The sequence below is a fragment of the Pan paniscus genome, chromosome 1, assembly GCF_029289425.2.
Source record: "Pan paniscus chromosome 1, NHGRI_mPanPan1-v2.0_pri, whole genome shotgun sequence".
Taxonomy (NCBI): domain Eukaryota; kingdom Metazoa; phylum Chordata; class Mammalia; order Primates; family Hominidae; genus Pan; species Pan paniscus.
The window spans coordinates 206729104-206755205 of record NC_073249.2 but is presented as its reverse complement, the minus strand read 5'-3'; the positions used below and the strand labels follow the sequence as shown (position 1 = coordinate 206755205).

The window sequence follows — 26102 nt, the reverse complement described above, 5'->3', positions numbered from 1 at the left end:
TTAATTAGATAATTAAATAAAATTATCTATAATTCTATTTAATATAATAAATAAAAATAAAATAAAATAAATAAAAAATAAAATAAAATAATAAAAATAGATTTTATTATTAATTTACCCAAGGTCACCCAGCTAGAAACCAGTGGGGCAGGATTCAAACCCAGGTCTGCCCCACTCTGCAGTCAAGTCCCTTAAAGGCATTTATGCGTTCATTCATTCATTCCATCTGTGAATTCACTACACAGCTACTGAGTGCCAGGTGCTACCAGGCTAGGCTAACACAGCCAAGTAGGGGGAAGACGGGAGAATTTGTTACTGAGCTGTTCATTTTCTCCCAAGTTAATGGAAGAACTGCTCTTCCCTGCTCAACTGCTGGGACTGCAAGTTCCCTCTCCTCCCTCTCCTCTTGCTCACCAAGTCTCTCTCGCCACACCATCTCCAGAAGGCAAATGAAGCCCAGCTCTTCCTGTCCCTCCCCAAGGAGGCAGCTGGGAACCAGGAGGCTCAAGACACAGAAGGAAAATCAATGACACATCTTCCTGCCTTTCCCCAGCTCATCACACACTGCTCATTGGGCCAGCAGGAAAAGCAGCAGACGGGCTCCGGCCTGGGGGACCCAGGTTCCAGCTGCTCCTACTGTGAGCAGTCCCAAGATGTCAGACCTGGAAAGGGTGCTTAGAAACCTCCAAACACTCACCCCCACCCCCATTTTATGGATGGAGATACTGAGGCCCTGGGAGGGATAGGCCCTGGGCCAGAATCACTCAGGTCCCCAAACATCTGCCTTCACTGGGCCTGAAGCTCTCACATTAGAGCTACTCTAGGGTAATGCTATGCTTTGAGTATCTGTCCCCTTTGAAACACATGTTGAAATTTAATCCCCAATGTGGTAGTATTCAGGGGTAAGGCCTTGAGGAGGTGATTGGATCATGAGCGCTCTGCTTTCATGAATGGATTAATCCATTAAGGGGTTATCATAGAAGGGGAACTAGTGAGTTTATAAGAGGAGGAAGAGGGCCAGCTGCAGTGGCTCACGCCTATAATCCCAACACTTTGGGAGGCCAAGGCAGGTGGATCACCTGAGGTCAGGAGTTCGAGACCAGCCTGGTCAACATGGTGAAATCCCATCTCTACTAAAAATACAAGAAATTAACCAGGCATGGTGACAGACACCTGTAATCCCAGCTACTTGGGAGGCTGAGGCAGGAGAATCACTTAAACTGGGGAGGCGGAGGTTGCAGTGAGCCGAGATCATGCCACTACGGTCCAACCTGGGCAACAAGAGCAAAACTCCATCTAAAAAAAAAAATAATAAAGGACAAGACCTGAGCTAGCACATTTGCCATCTGCACACTCAGCCTCCTCACCATGTGATGCCCTGCACCACCTCAGGACACCAGAGTCCCCACCAGCAAGAAGGCTCTCCCCAGATGTACCCCCTTGACCTTGGATTTCCCAGCCTCCATAACTGTAAGAAATACATTCCTTTTCTTTATAAATTACCTAGCTTCAGTTATTCTGTTATAAGCAACAGAAAATAGACTAATACAGGTAATGTATTCATAAGAGCCACCGTGAAAACGTATGTGTTACACGTAGAGGTGAGGGCTAGAGATAAGTGACGGCAGAGGGGCCATGCACATAACCTAGATACTTAGGATGGTGGAGATGGGGCCCTAGAGCAGCAGGGAACCCTAGATGGAAGGGTAGCAAGATCCGGAAACGGGCTGGAAGAACAGGTGGGGCCCAAAGAAGACAAATCCTGCTGCCCTCCCCAGTTGGTAGTAAAACCCAGATCCCTGGATGCTGCAATAAGATGGGGGGAGGGGCTGTCCACAGCTCCCAATAATCATTCAGCAAAGGCACAGCTCACTACAGGTGCACAGACTATGTGCCCCTAGGCAAGTGCCTTCACCTCTCTGGGCCTCAGTTTCCCTGTCTGTTAAAAGAGGGAGGTGAACTGGATAACTCCTAAGGTTCCCTCCAGCTCTGAGGCTGTACATTAAATATCTTGCTTCCAGACCTGAGAGCATTCAAGGATGACAGGGTGAAGGAGACTGCCTCCATCCCGCCCTTGCTTGCTGTGAGGTTGTGTCTGCTTTCCTGGAGGCACGGACTCTTCTTCAGGCCAAAAAGCCCAGCTTTCAGGTGGCACAGTCCAGCATGGGTGCACCTGGTCCAGGGCTGGAGAAACGGGCTCAAGGAACCCAAACAGCCACCTTGAGCCTCCAGTAACCACCAACCAGGCAGAACACCCGGATTCAGTGTCAGAAGGCCCCACAGCCACCAGGACAACATCCCTCCAGGCTTAGGGACAGGAAGAAATTACAACCACCATCAATCAGAGGTTTGGCCTCGGGTAGCGAAACATGCATGAGCTTCTGGGCTGACCTCCCTGGCCAGCCAGCATCTGCCTCTCACTAGCTGGGCAAGTGACTTTACCTCTCAGTGCCTTCGTTTGCCCATCCGGAAAATCCCCATACTACCTCACTTACGTTCACGCAAAGAAATGTGCTTGGCCCAGTGTGGCTCAGCAGAGGGTCCCAGGAGGTCCCTGCACAGCTGGCTTTGAATCCGCCTTTATTGTGTGGGATGGGAGGGGCAGGGCACAGTTCCCTGGATTTTATTAAGCTGTGATTCCCAGCCCAGAGAACTTTCAGGGTGACACCAGCAAGGCCTAGGAGTTGGCAGACAGTACCCACAGTACCAGTAATAAAATTAAACGAATCAGTGTTCTCAAGTTAGCCGCTCTCCTAATCACAACGGCTGCCTAGAGTGGGGCAGTGCTAATGCATGAGGCATGGGTGGTCCCGGCAACAGGGGTGAGGGGTGAGGGCCTCCACCAGGCAGGAGGCAGAAGCCAGCGTGGCAGGATCCCGCTCCCTTCTGGGTCTTTCCAGCCTCCAGCTGGCTTCTGGCTTTGCTGGGCTATATTTTATGTCCCTCTTCATCTGCTTCTCTGTCCCAATAGGTCGCCCACCCCTGGCTTTGTCCCATCTCTCCACGCTCCTCCAGGGTCTCTCAGTCTGTTTTCCCCCTCCCCTCACCCCTCCTTCCTCCAACGAGCACCCTCCCCAACCCCTGCGCGCGCGCTCCTCCAAACCCCGCAAAGCCGCAGCTGTCCTTAACCCACAATCCTGCCAATTAAACCGCTCCCTCCGGCTCTGGCTGCGGCTGCTGACGTCGGAAGATCCAGGCGAGGCGAGGCCGCCGCCTACGCGGGTGGGGTTGGGAGAGGCGACGGCCCCCTCCTCGGGCCCCGCGGCCGTCGGTCAGGCAGCCGGCGGCAACACGAGCCCGCACTAGACCCAAGCGCCGCCCGTCGGTCCCCACTCCCGACGGGCCTCGCATTCCTGGTCCCCCACCTTCTGCCAAGACCCTGCCCACGCTTTCCGCACCAGCCTTAGGTCCCGAGGTCCCCAACTTTGGCGAAGATGCCGCCTGGGCTCCCCGCATCTTCCCTTGGTCCCAAGGTCCCCAACTTGGCGCCAAGACCCCGCCTGGGCTCCCAGCACCGCCCCTCGCGCTCGGGGTCTCCCGCCCCACGCCAAGTCAGCAAATGCACCCCAGGTTCTGCCTCTCGCGCTGCAGCTCCGCGACCCCCACTCCGAGTTCCCCGCGTCCCAGCATCCCAAGTGCGCTCCGAGCACCCTCCGCGCCCCGACCGCGCACGCCCCGCGGTCGCCGCGCCGCGACCACGCTGGGTCCCCCGCCCTCCCGGCAGCCTCCGCGCGCTCGGTCCTCGGTTTCCCCGCTCCGAGCGTCGCTGGCTCTGTCTCCATGAAGGCGTCGCAGTGGGAACCGGGAGGGGGCACATTAAGAGCAATTAGCCTGCGCACACTTGGCAGCGATACCTTAATAAATAATAGTCTGAAAGTCATGTAAATAAATATTAGAGCGCATTACGCGGGCAGGAGGCGCGGCACGGGGCCCGCGAGCTGGTGGCGAGACACCGCCGCCTCTCGGGATTGGCACGTGCAGGCGGGGGCCCGAGATCCCCGCGCCCCGGCGGCCTGCGACCCGCTGCCAGGGGCCGGGCAGGCAGGGGTGGAGGGAAGGCCCGGGGAAGGAGCCCCAGGGAGACAGAGAAAGCCACAGAAAGAAGTAGGGAGAGGGGAGGGGGAAGAGAGAGAGAGATGGAGGGTGTGAGGATGGAGGGTGTGAGGATGCAGCAGGGAAGTGGAAGAGGCGGAATTTGGTCCCCTAAGGCTCTGGGAGATTCCTCCCTGCTCCTGGCCAGGCTTCTTTTCCTTGGCCGGCCTCTCCTCCTCTGCCTCTCTGACTGCCCCTTCCCAGTCTCCTTTGCTGGTCTCCCTACATCTCCCCAATCCCACCGCTGGAGGCGCAGGGCTCAGACCTTGAATCTCCTGGCCCCTAGCCTCATTCATTCACTCGATGAGCACAGCCCGCCTAGGTGCTTCCCAGTCATCCGCCTGTCAGGGGCTCCCACCTGCAGACCTCCAGCCAGATCCGTCTCCTCTGACCCACAGGCTGACAGCTCCCTTGGACGTTGGACCTCAACTGGCCGGACACTGAACGCCTGCCCTCCCCTCTAGAACCTGTTTCACCCATGCTGTGCCCCAGTTCAGGAAACAGCTCTAGCTTTCCACTTGTGGAGGCCAAAAACCTTCGTGCCATTCTTGACACCTCTCTCTGACACCTCATATGTAGCCCCTCAGAGAGTCCTGCCATGTCCACCTCGAACATGTTTCCAGATTCCTCCCACTGCCACCTGCTCCGCGCTGCCGCTTAGCCCAAGCCTCCCCCCTCTCTCACTGGGACTGCAGCCACAGCTCCTCCTCCCTGGGCTCCTGCCCCCCTTAACCCTCACCATCACTGTGGACAGAGTGGAGGCTATAAAAGTACAAGTCACCGGAGTGGCTGGGACTATAGGCACGTGCCACCACGCCCGGCTAATTTTCTGTGTTTTTAGTAGAGACAAGGTTTCACCATGTTAGCCAGGATGATCTCGATCTCCTGACCTCGTGATCTGACTGCCTCAGCCTCTCAAAGTCCTGGGATAACAGGCGTGAGCCACCGTGTCCGGCCAAGGCAGGAGAATCGCTTGAACCCGGGAGGCGGAGGTTGCAGTGAGCCGAGATCCCACCACTGCACTCCAGCCTGGGAGACAGAGCACGACTCTAATTCAAAAAAAAAAAAAAAAAAAGGAAAGAAAGAAAGAGAGAGAGAGAAAGAGAAAGAAAGAGAGAGAGAGAAAAGAAAGAAAGAAAGAAAGAAGGAAGGAAAGAAAGTGTTCACCTCTCTGCTCAAAACTTTGCTTCAGAGGAAAAGCCAAAGTTTTTAAACTGCCCCACCAGGCTCTACCATTTGCCCTCCACCCCGTCCTGGCAGCTCCGACCTCCTCACCCACCCCTCTCCCCCTCGCTTCTCTGATCCAGCCACCAGGACACCCTCCCTGCTCCTCAAATGCACCAGACCTGCTCCCACCTTCGGGTTTTGGCCCCGGCTGGCCCCTCTTCCTGGAACATTCCCCAGATGTCATCTAGTTTAGCCCATCTCCTTCCAAGTCTTTGTTCAAATGTCCCATTCTCCCTTTGGCCATCCTATTAAAACTGAATTTCTCCTGCCGCCCAAGAAAACCTCCTCCTTGACATTCCGCTTTCTATTCCTTCATAGAACTCAACCCTTTCTAATACCCTACATCACTTACTGATTTTGTTCATTCTCTCTCTCTCCCAAATAGACAGTAAGCTCCATGAAAGCACGGATTTTTGCAATTTTTTCCCTTCACTGTTGTATCCCCCATACTAGAAATAGTGCCAGGAACATAAAAGAGATTCAGTAAATATTTGAAAGAAGAAAGAGGGTGGATAGGAGGCTGGAGGGAAGGAAGGGGGAAAGGAGGAGAGAAAGAGAGCCCGGAAGGAGGGAATGGTTTGGGCAAAGGCAGGGCAGCCTGGGCAAGCATCACGGGAAAGGGAGTACTTGGAAGGACCCTGCCTGCTTGGAGCTTGGGGTGGCCCCAGGGCTGGCATTTGTGAGTGACTCCTTCACCAGTTGGTGCCCAGGCTGAAGGGGCACCAGGTTGGGGATCTCAGATGCAGCAGCCCTACCCCAGCCAACACCCCCACCCCCAAACCCATGGCAGGGAGCACCAGCTCCACCTTAGGCCCCAGCTGGGTGTTGGACGCCAGTGCTGAGGGCGGCCCTGCATGGGTAGGCCCCTGGTAACAGCCACAATAATTACTGGTTGTATGCGATTAGGGGATAATTATGCTTAATAAGTCCAAAAGTAATTACCACGCAGGCTGCTTGCTGCTTTGGAAAACAGGGGCCCCCAGTGAGCGGGAGCCAGATAATTGAGAAGGGGGAGAGTGGGCATTATGGGCATCGGGGTGCTGGGCCATTTCTCTGGCAGATGCCCGAGTCCTCCCTGCCTCACCCCCACCAGGGGCTTGCTCACCTCCAGTGATGAGGAGCTCACTGTTGCGCAGGCAGCTCCTTGCATCATTGGAAGCCTGGGTATACAATTTTGCATACAATTTAGGCTATTGCTATTCCTGACAATAGCATAACCTCTTCACTTTCTTACTAACATCTTAGCATGTGAATAAACACAGACCTAAAGTATTATTCATAAAAGAAGCAAAGTGTATCCTTGTAGGTATCACCATGGATTGTCTTATTGACTCACCACAACACCGATGTAGTGTTTCTCATTAGTGCCACTGCACAGCGAAGAAACCGAGGCTCTTGGGGCCCAAGGTCACAACAGTGGAGGATAGCAGAGTCAAAACTCACATTGCAGTCTGTGTGATGCTGAAATCCATGTTCCTAACTCTTTAGCTATACTGTTACTCCTTGGGGGCCCCACAGAACCAATCCAATCCACTTTTCCAGAAATGAATCCGTGTCTTCTTGAATCTTTCTTTCTTTAGACAGAAGCCAGTGGCTGGACACGTTGCACCCTGCCAAGGAGGCCTTGTGGTGCAATGAAAAGGGTGCCCTGATCCTGCTGCCAACTAACCTTATGGCCTTGGGCAAAGTCGCTTGACCCCTTTGGGCCTCCATCTTCCTGTCTGTGCAAAGGGGGCAGGGGCACCCCAGCTTTGCTCCCTCAGGCCAACCCTAAGACCCAAGCAGCCCCAGGCCCATGCTGGCCAAGGGCCCCCATGCTAGAGGCTGGGGGAAACTCAGGGACCTTTTCCAACCCTGGAATGGTTCCCTTTCTTTCTCACTGTGCTGCCCTTTAGAGTTACCTCTGGAAGAGGCCTGAGAAAGAGCAGCGATCAACACTCTGATCTGGACATACAACCCTGCCCTCCCATGACCTCAAACATCTGCCTTCAACTTCATTGTTAGAACTCAATTTCTACTCCACTAGAGGAGTGGAAGTTTGCAGGACTCGAAGAATATCACAATAAAATGTAAATGCTTTTCTAAAGTTTGCCATCGTCACTTGGGTAGAGATCCATTTGTATGATTGTAATAAGCTACGATGGTTTATAGGATGACACTTTATATCAATTTTCTTACTTGATCTCTACCTCAACCCTGTTGAGGCATGTGTAGTGCTGTCTGTATTTTATACATTAGGCAACTGAGCCCAGTAACTGGGAAAGAAAAAGAAAAAAACTTGTCCAAAGTCAGATGGCTAGCAAAAAGCAGAGCCAGGATTTGAACCCAGGTCCAGTTCCAAATCCTGTGCTCGTAACCATGACTGTATACTTCCATCTGGCCTAGAGCTACCTGCTGTAGCTTCTGGGACATCAGATAAGAGAATGAGACAGGATGCAATGGTAGAATCCACCCTCCTCCCCAGTATTAGAGCCCAGGGGCCTCGTCACGGGCTAATGAAGCTCTCTGGCCCCATCTCGCCGGCATCTTTCTTGGCAGGATGCCCAATGCAACTGTTTCTCCACCAAGGAAGATTTTCCTGAGGATCCCAGGGGAAAAGAGAAGTGCCTGAAAGAACAAATACCACAGCAGAAGCTTCTCATCTCTGCCTGGAGCAGTGCAACATGGAGACAGAGAACACACGAACATAATTAAGACCATTCCAGCTCTGTAAACCACAAGACCTGCAGGCCAAAAGAAGGAATGGAGAGGGAATAGCCTCATTTAGCTCCTGTGGACTCCAGAGGACCACAAATGTGGATTCACTAGGAATATGCATCCTAAAGCCCCCAGAGTAGAAAAAAATTGCTACTGCCATAAAAATAATAGAACTGTCAACAGGCTATAAAATCTGCTCCATTAATAGGAAAAATATATCATGGAGTTTTCTTTCCTGCAAGAGTATCAAAATTACAATTTTTTTCAGAAAATCACAAAATAATATCACTGACAAACAATGATCCATGAGAGAGGTGGACCAGGGTTGGGTTACATAAATGCTCCCCAAGGTAGTGGGGTCCCAAATCACCCTCCTCAGGAGATTTTCGAACACATGGAAGGCAGGTGCCCACCCCAGGGGATTCTGATCCAACAGGTGAGATGCGAGACCTTGAAATCACAGAATTAAGTGGAAATCTCCCGTCCACTCCCACAGGAGATTCTGCAGCAGCCCTTCCAGCCAGTGCCGGGGTTGGAGACCACTGCCCAGGTGCCCAGCCATGTTTCAGCACCAGGGACAGGGCACACAAGTCATCTCTCAAAAGGATTCTACTTGGTCACTCTGCCTATGTGGGGAGCTTTTTTAAAAAAAATGCCTTAGCTCTTTTACTTTTCTTTTTCTTTTTTTTCTTCTTGTGGGTGGGAAACTGAGGAAATCTCGCCTCCTCCCTCTCTCTGATTGGGAGAAAAGCATGGGCTCTGGGGTGAGCACTGCAGCCCAGCTCCCGAAAGGCATGAAAAGCCAACCAGGGAGGGAGCAGATGAGGAGGGACTGTCCCCTAGCAGCAACAACACAAAGACCTCCTGCCTTTATTTGATAATGAGGAAGAGGAGGGAGATGGAAAGGTCTAGGTTTGGAAATCCTGTGTAATAATCTTGAATCTCACCCTAACTGGCTGTGTGGTCTTGGGCAAGCCTTTTCTCCTCTTGGGGACTGCCCACACACTTCCTGGGCCCTGTGCCTGGGGAGGGTAAAGTTGGCATTTGACCCTACATCTTCCTGATGACTCAGATAATGCTTTCTCGCTCTACCTCACTCAACATGGTCTTCAAACAGTGAATAATCCCAAATCAGCAGTTCTGAAACTGTGATCCACTCAAAAAGTGAGAGTGTCCTCAGAGACAGGTGTTTTGTGCATAAAAGAAGAGATTGGGAGTACTATAGTAAAAATAAGTTTGAGGATTACTAAGGTAAACGGAGTCATACAGGTCTTTTGCTGTAGGACTTCTGGACCCTCTAATGTGCTATTGTGTTATTTTCAAGATGGCAGCCAAGAAGTATTCAGTGTTTTTCAAACTTCCTTTCATGCAATGTTTCTAGGAATCACTAACACTTATAGAGCACTTATTAAGAGCCAGGAATTGTCCTAAGATCTTTCCATTTTAAGGCAATTAATCTTTATAACAACTTATGAAGCAGGTATTATTATTATTACCTTTTGCAGAGAGGGAAACTGCAGCACAGAACGACTTAAGCCCTTGCCCAAGGTCACATAATTATCATGCTGCAGAGCAAGGATTTAAACCCAGGCAGATGGGCTTCAGTCTGTGCTTTTAACGGTATCATGGAACCACCTCTCCCAACTTGAAGGCTTGGAGTTTATTAAGTCACAGTTTGGGAAATGCTATTGTACATGCATGTCTACTTAGCCTTGGAAATTTTTAACAATAGATTTTAAAACTTTTTCTTTGATTTTGGCTGATGTTTAGATACCCTGAGCAAATAGTGGCAGGCACAGATGATGGCTGGGAGGCGGCGGGGGGGGGCAGTGTGGTTCGTTTTATTTATTTGTTTGTTTATTTATTTATACTTCAGATTGGCTTTTCTGTATGTGAGGCAAAGAAGCTACATTTCTTTTATTGATATGCAGTAATTTACATATTTCTGGGGTACATGTGATATTTTGATGCATGCATACAATATGCAGTGACCAGATCAGTGTAACTGGAATGCATTTCTAATGCCCTGGTTGGGGACAAGAGAAAGGAGGGAAGAAGGCATAGCTGTAGGAAGGAGGGAAGAAGAGAGGAGGTAAAAGAGAAGACAAGAGGGACAGAGAAGGAAGAATGAGGGCAAGAGAGGAAGAAGGAAAGGCCCAGAGGCTGAAGAGAGGTGAGAGACTGGGCTAGGGAGAAGGAAAGTAGAGAAAGAGAGACAAGACAAGAGAACAGGAAAAGGGCCGAGGAAAGAGGGAAGTGAAGACTGCCCCAGCCTCAGCTTCAGTACTCTTGGGGCTTCTCTCCTGTCCCGTCCTCTGCTCTCCCAGCCAAGAGCAGCTGCAAGGAGAGGAGGTGAGGTGTCCCCTGTCAGGGCAGTGGCTCTGCAGGCTCCTGGGGGGACAGGTTTGGGGGTTGGTCCTGCCTGGGAGCCCAGGACTGTGTCTTGAGAGTCCTTCCCATTGCCTACATCCCATTTTGGCCCCACCTCCTCTCCAGGCACTTTTCTGTGCTCTTTCCCCAGAACAAATCAGCACCTGTCACCAGCCACCAGGAGCCTCTGCTCTCTTGTTCTCCCTCTGGAACTTCAAAAAGGCTTAACACGGTTTCTCTGCAGTGGTTCCTCCCCTCTTAGGTGGCTCAGTCTGCTCCGGACTCAGCTGTGCCTCTCATCATCCAGTCTTTAAAAAAAAAAAAAAAAGTGAAACATGGATCCTGCTTCTCTTTGCACAGGGAACATCAGCACCAAATTGGAGCATTGTTGGTGACAGTCCATGCTCTGGGCCCAGCCCTGGGGCTTCCTTGAGGGCATCAGGGTGATGTCATCGCACTGGCATGAGCTTAGTGGACTCCAGCCCCATTCCGGTCAGCACCCCCATCCCAGCCTCAGAACCCTTATAGCCCAAGCCCTCACTCCTAGCACCTCTAGCAGGAAATTTGGAACCAGTGTTGCCATGGCAACCATGATACCAGCAATTGTTCTTCATTATGCTTGGGGATAGAATTATATGACCTGGAATCAAAACAAAATGCAAGGCATCTAACACAGTGGAGGGAGCCATGAAGCCAGGGAGCCTCCATCTGCTCTTAGCAAAGTTACTCTCAGGCAGATTGAACAAGTTACCTGTCCTTACTGGGACTCAGTCACTGCACCTGTCAAATGGTACAGCTGTGTGCATATGAGGAGGGTTGAATAAGATTATCCCCAAGCTCTCTGAATCTGCGGATGCCTTCAGGAACCCAGTAGCAAGGTGAATGTATGAAGGGCCCCTCAACACACACCCACAGTGCTTATAAGAGGGTAAAGAAACAGTCAGAAGGTCAAAAAGGTATCATTAAAAGTTCTGATGTCGGTGTAACTTAGGTCAGTTAGTCCAAAGGAAGGCAGCCTCCCTCAATGAGCTGGTCTCTCTTAGAAACAAAAGTACCCTTCTTGGGGGTGACTGCCAGGATTCCTTGGTCCTCTTCCACTCGACCCACTCCCCAAAGCAGCCCTCCCTTTGACCCAATCATTCCCCTTCCAGAAATCTCCTGAATGCTCAGGCCTGAAACAGAAAAAGCTTGAACACAAAGAAACACATAGCAGTCTTGCTTATAACGGTGAAATTTTGGAGTCCATCCAAATGTCCAGGTATAGGGGAATGGCTAAGGAAATTAGGGCACGTATCCCCAACCAGAATACTATGACAGCCAGTAAAAATTATACTTGCCAAAAGTTGTATTCTCCAAGGACAATGCTTCTGCTCTAATGTTAACTAGGAATAACAAGAAGCCACATGGTGCCTGCTGTGGTTTTTTTAAGGGCATAGGGGAAAAAATGCTGGGTTTGGGGTAAATTGTTTTCTTCTTTGAACTCTACTTCCCTACATTTCTACAGCTAGCATGTATTATTATATTCTAGAAAAATTAGTAAGCCATTTCTAAAGGGTAGGCCTTGCCAGGAAGGCAACAGGGCTTGGCTGTTCTTGGTTCAGATCAGGACTCTGACATTCTACAGCCATGGGCTTGAGGACTTCCAACTTCTCCAAGTTGTGGTTTCCTCACATGGAGATGACAATGACACCTATGCCAGAAGGCTGCTGTGAGGGTGGAATGAAACAAGGCCCCTGGAGCCCCGAGTACATGGTAGAGACCTGGCACATAGTAGGCACCCAGAAAAAGTGGCTATTGTCTGGGTTCTTAGTGGCTGTCATCTCAGACTGGAGCTGGCTCGGCTCTGGCAGCCTTTCTGAATCTTGGCCTCTGCCTCCCAGCCTGCAGAGTGTTGCCTCTCCTGTGCTCTCTCAGCCCTGTCTCCAGTCCCATCTGGAAAGCCTACCCGCTCCCCTACCAGCCCAAGCCCATCCCCAGATACCAGCCTTCCTGGATCGTGCTCAAGGAATTGCCCACGAGGTTGTTCCAGAATGCCAAGTGGAACTGGGGCTCCCCTAGCTCCGGCACAGGCTGAACCACCTCCCAGCCCCTTCCAGCATCCTTAGGGTCTGCCCCACCACATTCAAGCCAAGGGTTCTCTGATCCCAATTGCTCATAAAGAAATTCTCTAGCTCCAGGGGCTGTGCCCTTTTCGAAGCCTGTGCTACATTTTCTGGACCCTCTGGGGAAGACACCGCTGTGACCTTAGGAGAGAGGCAGCCAGGGCTGAGTCAGCCTCTGCAGCGGAGCCTGGGGGACAGGAGCGTCTTTCGATGAATCAGCCCCACCATGCCTGGTGACAGACGTGCTTTACCTCTGATCATTCCACCATTTTGGCACCTAACAAGCAGGGAGAGGCGGAGCAGAGCAGGCAAGAGAACAATGAATATTTTGTGGGAGCCGGAGGCAACTGAGGACCTCTGCGGAGTGACAGGCAGACAGAAGCAGGCAGGACGGGGGGTAAGTAAGTTTCATAGCTGGGACTTGAGACATCAGCATGGCGGGAGGGACCCTAGGAGGACCCACTTCCTTCTCTGCCTTTTCTCTCTCATTTCTTTTCTTTTTATCTTCTGTTTTCTCCCCCTCCCTTGCTTTCTTCTCTTTTTCCTTTATTTTGTTTTTTTCCTTCCTCCATGCTTTCTTCTTTCCTTTCTCTACTCATTAATTCATTTCTATTTTCTAGTGCTTCTTTTATCTATGTATTCAACTGATATTACTCCTGCTGAGTCCTGTGCTGGAGTCATTGGGACAAAAATGACACAACCCTGGTCCACACACACTGACCGTTACAGACCTCACCACTCTAACAGTATGGAGGCTCAGAGAACCCAGGATAGACCAATGCTCTGAGGGTGTCTGGGAAGGCTTCCTGGAGGCGGTGCCTGCCATGTAGAAGGAAGAGACCTTGGCCCAGCAAGCAAGGCAGGGTGAGCGTCCAGGCAGAGAACAGTGTGTGCAAAGCATGGCAGAGGAACTGGGCAGGAGTGGCCAGAGGTGAAAATGTAGCCAGATGGCAAGGGGCTGATATGCCGCTTGTTGACTTAATTCTGGACCAAGCACTTTGATAAGCATCTCCCTTTTACAGATAGGGAAACTGAGGCTTGGAGAGTAATGTAACTTGCCTAACATCACCCAGCCAGTAAGTTGCATAGCTGGGACTTGAATCCAGACCAAGGTGGCTCTAATAGCCATGATCTTGCCCCTTGACCACGATAAACCTCAGCTCAGGGGTTTGAAGAGGTGCAGACCACTGCCGACAGACAGGTGACCAGTGAAGCAGACTTCTGCAGTCTTCGGACACATGAGGCACTTCTCTGCTACCCACAGAGGCAAGGGGCACCTGTCCTATGGGTAATGCCACTGGGGAAATCTGTGGCATTGTGCTTGGCCTGTCTGGGAAATGAGCCTGAATGATTTGAAGGACAGCACTCTCTCCCGAAATCCCTGTGTATTGTTCTGACTGGGCACCTCTAGGAGCCAACTGCTGGAGGTGGTGCGTGAACCACACAGCAGCCACTTGCTCCCAGCCCTGCCCTGGGTCTCTGAGAATCACAGAGTTGCAGGCAGCGTGCCCCAAGAAGGAGCCTAGAGGCATTACCACCACAGGCCTGAGGGTGGCAGTGCTGAGTGACTTCACCCGCAGCCATCACCTCCTCATCTCTAAAGCGCAAAGATTACCCCCAGCTCCTCGTGGCTGGTGTCTCCTCTTTGCTCGACAAAAGGTGGGGGCACCCTGGGGGAGAGGGCTTTGGAGGCAGAGCCTTGAGTCCAGGTCCCAGCTGTGTGACCTCACCTCTGGGAACCTCAGTTTCCTTGTGTGTAGGACCCTGATGATAACATCTCCCTCAATACCTAATGAAAGCAAATATTTATGACACCTACTTGAAATAACACAAATTAAGCACCAACTTATCAAGTTGCACTTATTCATTTATTCAGCAAGCAGGTATCAAGTATCTATATGTGCCAGGCACTCACATGGGGGTAGCGGAGGGACACCCCAGATACCAGAAGCAACAAGGTTCCTGATTTAATGGAGCACCTATGCCGGAAGGGGAATGGAGTGACAAAGAATAAAACTGAGTACTGTAAAGGCAAGTGACTGGGAAGCTACTTGAGGCAGGGTGATGATGGAGGGCTTCTCTGAAGAGGTGATAGCAAGGAGCCAGTCAGGCAAAGACCACGGGAGGACATTCTGCAGAGGGAACAGCAAGTACAAAGGCCCTGAGGCAGGAACAGGCTTGGCGTACATGAGCCTGGTGAGGTTGAAAGATGGCAGGATGGTGTGGGGAGAGTGGCAGGGGCTGAGGTTGGAATGGTGAGTCTGGCCAGCTCAGGACGGGTTCCCAGAAGGCCCAAGAAAGGAGTGTGACACATAGCAGGAGGTTAATGTTGGTAGCTGTGGGTATGATCTCCTGGTCCCATGCCCTCATTTTCTAGCTAGGGAAACTGAGTCTGGCCCATCAGACTTATCTTTTTCCTACAGGTGGGCTCCTTTCTGGCCTGTGCAACTGCCAGTCCCTCTGCTAATGGCCCAGATGCCGAGGGCCCCTGCGCCATCACAGCACAGGTCTTCAGTTCTGAATGAGATAAGTGGAGCCCCAGCCTCCACTAGGCCTGGCACAACCGCCTTTCCCAGCCATCTCCAGCCCTGCCAGTTTCACCTGCTTCAAAACTGTAAGATGGCTGGGTGTGGTGGCTCACACCTGTCATCTCAACACTTTAGGAGGCTGAGGCAGGAGGATCACTTGAGGCCAGGAGTTTGAGACCAGCCTGGGCAACACAGCAGAAGCCTGTCTCTACAAAAAAATACAAAAATTAGCCAAGTGTGGTTGGTGCTCACCTGTAGTCCCAGCTACTTGGGAGGCTGAGATAGGAGGATCACTTGAGCCTGGGTGTTCAAGGCTGCAATGAGCTATGTTGGCACCACCACACTCCAGCCTGGGCAACATATTGAGACTCCATCTTAAACAACAACAACAAACTATAAGATGATGGCTATCAGGAGAATGACCACCTCTCTCAACACCTGCACCACCTGTAAGCTGTGCTCATGTGTGACCCCTCAGGCCCTCTCCAAGAATAGCTGGGACAACTAGGCCCTTTCTGTCAAATGCCTACAATGCTGTTACTCAGGGCTGTCCCCCAAGAACCACCGCATCCCCACGTTCAGCAGTCTCTCCTCTCTCTGTCTCTCGCTGTCTGTTATCTCCCTCTTTCTCTTCTCACTCCCCGTCTCCATTCTCAATCTCTCCTCCATCTCTTCTATTTTACCTTCTTCCTTGTCTCCACCCCACTCCTCTTCCCTCTCTCTTCTCTAGATTGACTAATTCGTTTGTTGGATGGTTGACTGAATAATTGATTTCTCTCTCTCTCGGTTCCCAACAGATTTCTAGAATGCCTAAAACTCAAGGTCAACTATCGTATTAGTCTGTTTTCATGCTGCAGATAAAGACTACCCAAGACTGGGTAATTTATAAAGAAAAAGAGGTTTAATGGACTCACAGTTCCACGTGGCTTGAGAGGCCTCACAATCACCGTGGAAGGCAAAAGGCACATCTTACATGGTGGCAGGCAGGAGAGAAATGAGAGACAAGCAAAAGGGGCTTCCTCTTATAAGACCATCAGATCTCTTGAGACTTATTCACTACCATGAGAATGGTATAGGGGAAACTGCCCCCAGAATTCAATTATCTCCCACCAGGTCCCTCCCACAACATGTGAGAATTATGGGAGCTACAATTCAAGGTGAGATTTGAGTGGGAACACAGCCATAGTGACCATATCAACGATGATCCAGTCCAGGTTTTTGGGTGGCCAGGGTCAGCCCGGGAGCTGACGTCCACAACCCCAGAAGAGGAGAGGGCTGCCAGGAAACCAGCACTGGAAAGTCCACCAAGAGAGTTTCTTTCCACAGTGCTGTAGACAAACATTGAGATGGGGGGCAGTGAGCTCAAGGTGTGTCCCCCAGCAAGCGTCTGCAGGGTGGCACCCCACCCCCATGCTGCCCCCTTACAAGCAGAACCACCAGCTTCCAGGAGTGTCCAGGGGCAACCAGGCAAAGTCAGAATCATCTTGGGAGCTTATTGAAAACACAGATCCCCAGGCCCACCAAGAATTACTAAACTGCATTTTCCAGGGCTGGAGCCCCAGCAATTAGAATTTTAATAGACAGTGGGAACTGGGGAAGCCAAAGCTGGGTGAGGGCTGGAGAGAAGGGAGTTGGCTCCCTCATTTGTCCTTCACCAGATCACTATTGGGCATCTCCTATGTGCCAGGCAGTGTGCTCAGAGCTGGGTATACATGAATGAAGAAAAGAGACACAGTGCCCACCCCTGTGGAGCTCACTCTGCTGGGATCCTGGCCGGAACCATAATGCTCCCAGGCTCCACGTAATCCTGCTCTGTCCATTTCCCCTGCCTGCCACCTGCCCTCTTTCCCCACCCCCCAGCCCCTTGGCCCCTAATGCCAGCTGCACCAGCCTCACCTGCTTCCTTGAGTGTCCTGTGCCCTTCCTACTACCAGGCATTTTCCACACAGCTCTGTGCTTGAAACCCACCCCAACCCCACAGCTGCCCCATCTTTACCTCATTAAACTCACTCATCCACCAGAAGCATTAGGAGTGGAATGGAGAAAGGCTAGATTCTGAAGCCAGAGGGCCTGCGTTCAAACCCTCACCCTGCTGCTTATTAGCTGTATATTATTGGAAAATGTACTCAATCTTTCGGTGCCTCCGTTTCCCAATCTGTAAAATAACAAGAGTGCTTATCTCATAGGGGTAAGGATGAAATGAGTAAATATGTATGAGTGAAGCACTAGGAACAGCGCGTGGCCCTGCAGATAACAGAATATTGAAGAACTGATACCACACAGGTTACAGCCAGCTAACAAAGTTAACAACCAGTGCTGCAGCTGCAGCCCAGCCCACCCAACACCATTAGCACTCTGTAAGTGTTGTCACTGGGATGCCCAAAACCCACTGGCCAGTCCCTGTTCCACATTCTCTCAGCAGCCCTTGCTTCTTTGGGGGTAGAGCTTAAAACTCTGTGTAATTGTTTCCATTCGTGTAACTACTGGAGTCACATCTGTCTTCCCTTCTTCCCCATAAGGGCAGAAACCACATCTACTCTGTCCTCACCACTGCCACCCCCCTTCCCAGCACAATGCCTGACACTTCGTGGGAGGCCAAAAACTATTTGTTGAAAGAGCAAATAAATGAAGGAATCAAGTGTAACCCTCTTAGAGCCTGGCCATTTCGCCTCCTCCTTGAAGTCAACCTCAGCATGAGTCACATTCACAGAAACATTCATCTCATACCCAGAGATCATCAAAAGACCAGCTGAAGGCTTTTCTGCAGTCCTTGAGAGAATGCCAAAAGGTGGGGTTGCATTCATCGCTCAGGAAACAGCTCAAAATCCTTCCACTCTCGCTCTTGCCTGCTCCAGCCTCTCGGGAAAAGGGCCAGTCTGCTACTCCAAGAGAACACGCGGACTGAAGTGCTGTCCACGCGGTGTTCCGATGGGGCTCTGGAGGCCACGCCATGTGATCCCTCAGTGAGGAAAGGATTCCCTGGCCAGCCATGAGGAATATGAACTCCTGAAGATGAACAAGAGCTCTCAGCCCCCTCCCCCAGGCCCACCCAGCTGTCCTGAGGTCCCCTTGGAAGAGACCAAAAGAGAAGAAGCAACAGGGGGCCAGAGACCCCCAGGCCCCCAACCACCATATACCACATAAACCAACTGATGAGGAAAGAAGGTCCTAATACAGGCACTTCCCCTTTCATTCTTGATAAACTCAGAGTCCAAACAGCCCTCACAGAATGACTGCAATGTCAGGGAACTGAAAAAGAAGAGCTTACTCTCTCCCTTCAATAAGTTTCTTCCCTTCTCTGAGCCTCAGTTTTCTCCATCTGTAAAAGGGCTGCTAAACTTCCTTCCAGCTGGAAACCAAGATGGCGGTCTTGGCAAACCTGGCACAGCAAGAAAAATTGGCCTAGGGCACAGGCAGGAGGAGTTAGAGAGACAGCCAAGTCTTCCTTTGAGTCAGTCAGAAAGACAAGAAGGCTTTTTTTTTTTTTTTTTTTGAGATGGAGTCTTGCTCTGTTGCCCAGGCTGGAGTGCAGTGGTGCAATCTCGGCTCACTGCAACCTCTGCCTCCTGGGTTCAAGTGATTCTCCTGCCTCAGCCTCCCGAGTAGCTGGGATTACAGGTGCGCACCACCACACCTGGCTAATTTTTGTATTTTTAGTAGAGACGGGGTTTCGCTACGTTGGCCAGGCTGGTCTCAAACTCCTGACCTCTGGTGATCCACCCGCCTCGGCCTCCCAAAGTGCTGGGATTACAGGTGTGAGCCACCACACCCGGCCAAGAAGGCTCTTACATGACCGAAAAGCTTAGGACAGATTTTATCAAAATGTTTGTATTATAGGAATGCCTGTAGATCGAGGTCTTAACCAGAAGTGATCTTCTCTCCCATGGCCCTCAGGGTAGTTTACCTTATCTCTCGAAGACACACCTGTAGGCTGTGTTGTATTAATTATATGTCTGATCTCCTTGAGAAAGCTGTAAAGATCCCTGTGGTCAGGAAATACACTCATTTTTGTGTCCCTGGTAATGGGAGGTACCGTATCCTATGTGCTAATGAACACTCATTAAATGTCTGCTGACTTGAGTTAAAAAAAAAAAAACCACTTGCTGTGTGATGTTGAGCAAGTTTCTTAACCTCTCTGAGCTTCAGTTTTCTCATCTGTAAAACAAGAATTTAAAATGTACCTGCCTCTGGGGTCATTTAAAGGATTAGTAAAGTCACACACATAAGGGGCTTAGTTCTACATCTATCATAGATAAAGCTCTCAATAAATGTTAGTAATTAATAGTATTAATTGTGATTGTAATGAATGTGGTGATGGTGAAAATGATGGTTATGATGATGTGGTAATGCTGAACATGGAGATAATGATGGTGGCTGTGCAGATGGCAGTGGTAATCATGGCAGCGAAGCTGGTAGTAATGGTGGTGATGGTGGTGATGGTGGTGGTGACAATGATGGTGATGGGGGTGGTGGAGATAGTGATGGTGGTAATGATGGTGGTGATGGTGGTGATGGTAATGGTGATGTTGGTGGTGATGGTGGTGGTGGTGGGGGTAGTGATGGTGGTAATGATTGTGGTGATAGTGGTGATGGTAATGGTGATGTTGGTGGTGATGGTGATGGTGGTGGGGGTAGTGATGGTAATGATTGTGGTGATGTTGGTGGTGATGGTGGTGGTGGTGGGGTTAGTGATGGTGGCAATGATTGTGGTGATGGTGGTGGTGATGATGGTGTTGGTGGTAGTGATAGTGGTGGTTGTGGAGGTAGTGATGGTGGTAATGATTGTAGTGATGGTGGTGATGGTTCTGGTGATGTTGATGATGGTGGTGGTAGTGGTGGTGGTGGGGGTAGTGATGGTGGTAATGATTGTGGTGGTGGTGGTGATGGTGGTGTTGGTGGGGTTAGTGATGGTGGTAATGATTGTGGTGATGGTGGTGGTGATGACGGTGTTAGTGGTAGTGATAGTGGTGGTGGTGGAGGTAGTGATGGTGGTAATGATTGTAGTGATGGTGGTGATGGTGGTGGTGATGTTGATGATGGTGGTGGCGATGGTGGTGGTGGAGGTAGTGATGGTGGTAATGATTGTTGTGATGTTGGTGATGGTGGGGGTAGTGATGGTGGTAATGATTGTGGTGATGGTGGTTCTGGAGATGATGGTGGTGATGGTGGTGGTAGTGGTGGTGGTGGAGGTAGTGATGGTGGTAATGGTGGTAATGATTGTGGTGATGGTGGTGGTTACAGTGGTGATGATGGTGGTGGTTACAGTCATGATGGTAGTGATGGTGGTGATGACAGTGATGGTGGCTATGGCCATGTGATGGTGGTAATGCTGGTAATGGTGTCAGTGATGAAGACAGTGGTGTGATGTTGATAGCCTTGACTAGGTCAGCTCAGGTTAACCCAGAATCAGGTCCCACACTGGCTCCTTGGGTCCAGCCAATAGTTGGCCACGCAGGCACTTGGAACCCTGACAAGGCCTTCTGGCCTCAGTACTGCTGTTGAGGCGGAAGCAGAAAGCAGACACCCACACTCAATAAGAGGTTGGGATGTTTCATATGGCATGTTCTGCCAACAAAAGGTGAATGTAATAATTTTGAAAGGAATATTTGTGCACTGGAGCTGAGGAACAGCCATTTAATACGGTGCTCGGCAGGGGAGGAGAGGCACGTGGGCAATAATAAATATGTATCCATTACACCCAGGAGGGCGGCGGATGTTCGTGTGGATCAGAGGCTGGATGCTGTTTGTTTGGGAAGGGATTGCCTGCAGAAATAAACCACAAGCCTTTATTGGGAACCTACTGTGTGCAGGTCTGCTTCTGTGAAGGGCACGGCTAAGCATGAAACCCAGCTGTAACCTCTGAAAAGCTAAACGCAGGGAAGGGAAGACAAAATATATACAACAAAAACTCTGGCACCTGTCCATTCATTCAATAAATGCACACTAAATACCTAGTCTGTATCAGCCCTGTGGTAGGCACTGGGAATACTGAAATAAAAGAAAGACTCCGTCCTCAGGGAGCTCCCAGCCTGGAGGGGAAGACAAATGAGTAAATAAATATGCACCTAACAGTGGGCTGCATGCCACCTGGGTCCATCGCCCATCCAGGGCTCACAGTCTGCCAGGCATCGTCTCACTCATCTCATTATGTTAGTCCCATAACACATTATGTTAGCCTGTAAAGTTGGTGCCATTATGATAGCCACTTTACAGAGCAGCAAACTGAGACCCAGAGAGGTTAAGTAATTTGCTGCAGATCACTGAGCTCCTAAGTGGAAGAGTCAGGATTTGAACCCGGCCCTGGGAGACTCTTAGGCACCCTGCTGGTTCATGAGAGGGAGGGTTCAACTCTGCCCAGAGAATCAGGGGGGAGGGTTCACAGAGGAGACCCCTGAGCTGGTCACAAAGGACAAGAAGGGGTGTGCTGGAGGCTGGGATGTGGAGGGTGGGCAAGGCTTGGGCAGAACAAGACTTTCTAAGAGGGGCAGCAGCAGAAGCAGTGGTGTAGAGGTGAGAAATCCTTTGGCACTCCCACGGGACAGTGAGAAGACCAAAGTGGCTGCAGCTGAAAGGTGAACGAGGCATTGAAGCTGCTAAATTAGGAGTGGGAGCCAGGTTCAGACAACTGAACTGAGAAAGCTCAGCTCTGAGCTTCCACTAGACCGGCAGTGCATAAACCAAGTAGACTCTCTGCCCTCCAGCTCCCTGGCCCTGAAGAAAGCCAAATCCTTCCTGGGCCCCAGATTAGAACTCCACTTTCAGATAGGACTGGTGTGGTGAAAAGAACATGAGCTTTAGACATAGGCAGGCCTGGGTTAAAATTCCACCCCCAACCCATACTACCTGTGCAACTGGGACAGTGTATCTAACCTCTCTGAGCCTCAGTGTTCTCATCTGTAAAACGGGCTCAATAATACATACCTTAGTTTTGTGAGAATTAAACAGTGTAATGCTAGTAAAAGAGAAAAGGCTCACCTAAGGTCTGGCATCCAGTAGATGTTCGTTAAAAATAGGTCGCTTTTTCCTTTCTCCTGCCTTCCCTTCTGGTTTTCCCAGTTCCTATACAGCATGCAAATCATAATGCACATTACTCCTGGAACAAGCCTGAGAATCCTTTGTGGGTGCTGTCTTGGAATTCAGAAAATACAATTCCCATATAGGGAGGATGCAAGTTTAATACACATAGTAAAGGAAGGTGCTCTTTGCATTCCCCAATGTTCTGCTTACTCTTAGATTAGAAATAAGTCTAAAACACTAATCTACAGACAGATGAGGCCAGGTGCTTCTGTAAGGTGCAGGATGCAGGGAGCCCCCCTTCCTGTGGCTGGGTGACTGGGGGTGGAAGGACACAGCACCCCTATCTGCCTCTTCCCTTCTGCCCAACTACCACTAGGATGCTTGAATGGAAATGCAAATTTAACCATATTCAATTCCTTTCTTCACCCCCAAACCTGGATTCCCCCAGCCCCACGTTCACCACTTCAGTCAATGGCTCATCTTCCCGTCCAGAAGTCTAGCGGTCATTGTCAACACCTCCTCACAGCCCTGTCCTCCATCTACCACTAAGCCTTGCTTATGTCACTGCCTGATGATCTCAGATCACTTTTGTGACCCTAACTCAAGCCCTTGCCTTGTGTCACCTGGACAACCCCCACAGCCTCCCGATTGGTGTTCTCATTTCTGCTCCACCCCTTCTCCACACGCTGTTAATGTCACTTCCTCACCTTGTGGTTCCCACTGCTCTCAGAATAGAGGCACCACTGTCTTAAAGACAATCTTCCGTAACGGGCCAGAAAAGTCCTGAGGAGTCGGCCCCACCTTCCTGCGTATTCTCACGTCACACCCTTCTCCACTCAGTCACACTGCCTTCCTCTCCCTCTGCACACTCATCCTGCTCCTTCCCACCCCAGGGCCGTTGCACATACTGTTCCTTCTAAGTGGAAAGCTCTTCTTGGCCCTATTTGTCTATATAACATCTCAGTGGAAGGACGCTTTCTCTAGGAAGTCATCCATGACCTTCCAGACCAATTCTGAGCTTCCATGTAGCACCACATATGTCTCTGGGTAGCACTTATCAAGACCGTAATTGTACATTGATTGATGTGGTCATTTGATTAAAGCCAGTCTCCCTGAAACCCCCAGAGGGCAGGGAACATGGCTAGTTTCACTCCTTCTAGAACCAAGGGCCTGGTACATTGTAAGCACACAATGAATAGAATCAGATGAATGAATAAAGGAGGGAAGGAATGAATGAAGTGATGCTTCTGTACCCTCCTCCCCCGATCTTCAGTAAAACCTAGACTCATACAAAGGCAGACGGAGACACTAAAAGTGACCTTCCCATGTCACACAGCAAGTATAATTGAACTAGACCCAGAGCAATCCAGGCTTCCTTACTGGAATGGCTTTCCCAGACCTGCTGACTTGGGGTCTAAGTTCCACAGTGGGGAGGGGTGCAGGAAGGAGTGAGTTGGAGGAGCATCAAGGGCCAAAGGAGGGAAGAGTTTTATAGCTCCTGGTCTCTGCGCACCTGGGCTCTAATCCAGGCTGCAAAGCACCCTGGCGAGAAAAATGTGTTTTCTGCATGTTATGCTGGGCCCCGCCGACACCATATGCAAATGTATGCAAATTATGTGCAAACACAGTCTCTGGTTTAGATGAGAAAAACCAAAAGCCTGGTACCAGGGGAGCCATCTAAGACTAAACCAAGCTGGCAGGCCCTCCTGGCCCGCAAAGCTCTGACGCAGCCCTGCTGGCTACACAACTAAAATGGGGTGCAGGTGTAAGCAAGTGGGAACAACTCCCCCAGAGAATCCCCCACCTTCTGCCCTCCAGAAACACAGACCATCAACCCCAGGGGACTTGGCTGCTGTGAACTTTGGGCTATTTTTCCTGAAGTGGGCTTACTCCCCAGGCCATCCTCAGCACAGCTGTAAAAGGGTGTGCTCTGGGGGCCACTCTGCAGCCCCCACAGAAATGTCTCCATCAGTAGTGACTTTGCATGACCTCACTCTTTGGTCTGTGTCTGAATCGCCTGGGATGCACACTCAAAAACAGATTCCGTGGTCACCTTCAGAGGTGGAACTTGCAGGTCCGGGAAAGCCTTCCCCTTCTTGGCTGATGGACTCCTGTTCCTCCCTCCTGGAGATGCAGATCTAAATGCCCCGTGAAGCGCATCCTCAGGCCCCCTCACTCTCTCCAAGTACCATGGGCCTCCTGCCTTCCTTGGTGATCCCACAGCCCTGGATACCCCCAGTCACAACACTGGGCCTACTGGGGGCAGGAGTTTGTGTAAGGGTTTGTATCTCCCACTGCACTGGAAAGGCTCGGAGGTACATGACCAATAGGAAGGGTTTTGTGAGTGAATGAATGAATCAGCAAACCAATGAATGAATGTGAGTGAAAGGGAAGCAAGGAGAGAATGCATGTAGCATCAATGATCTCTTCAGGAAAATTCCAGAGGGTCTGAGAATGCTAGTAAGGCACAGACAGCATGGGCTGGGCAGATCTGGCCTCCTGCTCCCAGGTGCCTCAAGGGCCAGCCCTGCCTTGGCTGACATCTTCCCTGGCTCCTGTTCCCCCTGCCCCCCACCTCCCAGCATCAGCCTAATCGGCTGTCAGCACCGAAAAGAGCTGTTCCTTGAAACCTCACAGCCCATGATTAGATCTATGGCAGCTTCCTAAGCCGCTCAGTGGTTCCCATGGCAACCCGGCTGGTACCAGACTGGCAGCGGGCCACCTGGAGGAGATGGGGGGAGGAGGGGAGGAGGGGCAGACAGGTGTGGGGTGGCTGCCCGAGGCAGGGCTGAGGGGGAGGAGGAAGGGAGAGGCAGAGAGGATAGAGAAACTCAGAGAACCCTGGAGAGAGAAGAACAGGAGTTACAGGGACACTGACATGAGTGGGGGGCTGCAGGGGCTGGGAGAGATGGAGAGAGGTCAGAAGGAGGAAATTCAAGGAGGCTGGGAACTTGGGAGACGGGGAGAAGGTGGGAACTTGAAATGGGGCAATACGGGGATGATGGGAGTGGAGGGAGGGGTCTAGAGAGCCATGGGAAACTGGGCAAGAGGTAGGGCAGACCAAGACCAAGGGGGATGAGGGCAGAAGGCAGAGAGGGCCTGGTCAGGCTGCAACTGAAGCAGGAAGCCAGAGGCCTGCAAGTTGGGGAAACTAAGGCAGAAAATGGCCTCTGACCCTGCCCCACACGACACACAAATCAGGAAAGGAGGCGGACAGAATCACTGCCCACGAAGCCTCCAACCTCAGCCCATGTCCAGGCTTGGTGCCTTGGCATCACCGTGATAGAGCCTGGCAGAGGACTGTCTTTTTTGACACTCTAAAGGCCAAGGAGCCTCAACAAAAAGCCCCTACATGACTAAGGTGCCTCCGATCATGATGAGATTGGACTCCAGGAGGAAGCTCTGCCACCCCTCCCAAGCAAATAGTGACGCTGACAAAGAAACGAAATGGTACCTTCAATGTGCAGGGTCAGCCTACAGATGCCTGCCCCAGAGAACCGACTGTCGAGGCCTGGGAGATATGGTTTGGGGTTGCCTTGTCGGGAAAAGGCAGCCAATAAGAGGTGACAGACTGGAGATTAGGAATCCCAGCACTGCTTCAACTCACTGATGGCCTTGGACTCACTTGCAGTCACTCCTTTGTTTAAGTCAGATGAGGTACCTGGCAGGAGCTGTCCATGTGCAACTGCCAGGAGCCCAACTCAGAGTGGCTGAAGCCAAAGGGAAAAGAATTTGCTCATGAAATTGACAAGTCCAGCCATGGATCCAGGAGCTCCAAAAATGTCCTCAGGGACCCCTTGCCTCTTGACTTCCTTCTTGGTCATTTTATTCTCAGGCGAGCTTTCCCCCTGAGGAGGCATGCGGTCACCAGCAGCTCCAGGCTTATACCCTACCCCAGTAGAAGGAGCCACTTTGTTCCTAATGGTACCAGGAAAAGTCCTAGGACTGCTCATTGGGCAGGGTTGGGTCTCATGCTCATCCCTGCAGAGTGACAGTGACAGTGAGCCCGCCTGCAACAAGTCACGTGCCAGGGACTTCTCTAGGAACATGTATGTCTTAACCCACTTAA

The 26102-nt window shown here is 51.0% G+C and overlaps 1 protein-coding gene across 19 annotated transcripts in view; it reads right to left on the bottom strand.

The window, feature by feature from the left end:
- Nucleotides 1-9907: 9907 nt before the first annotated feature.
- LOC103785369 (uncharacterized) overlaps nt 9908-26102 on the bottom strand; it is a 57358-nt gene continuing 41163 nt past the window's right edge. For 5 of the 19 annotated variants that reach the window (XR_004670668.3, XR_004670669.3, XR_004670665.3 and 2 more), the window contains one exon: nt 9908-10694. Coding sequence is in view for 5 of the 19 variants with exons in the window: in XM_063594364.1 (XP_063450434.1) it covers nt 19347-20330 (984 nt within the window). In the remaining 14 variants the exon portion in view is untranslated. The other 14 variants (XR_008620807.2, XR_008620806.2, XR_008620805.2 and 11 more) reach the window with 8 other exon arrangements.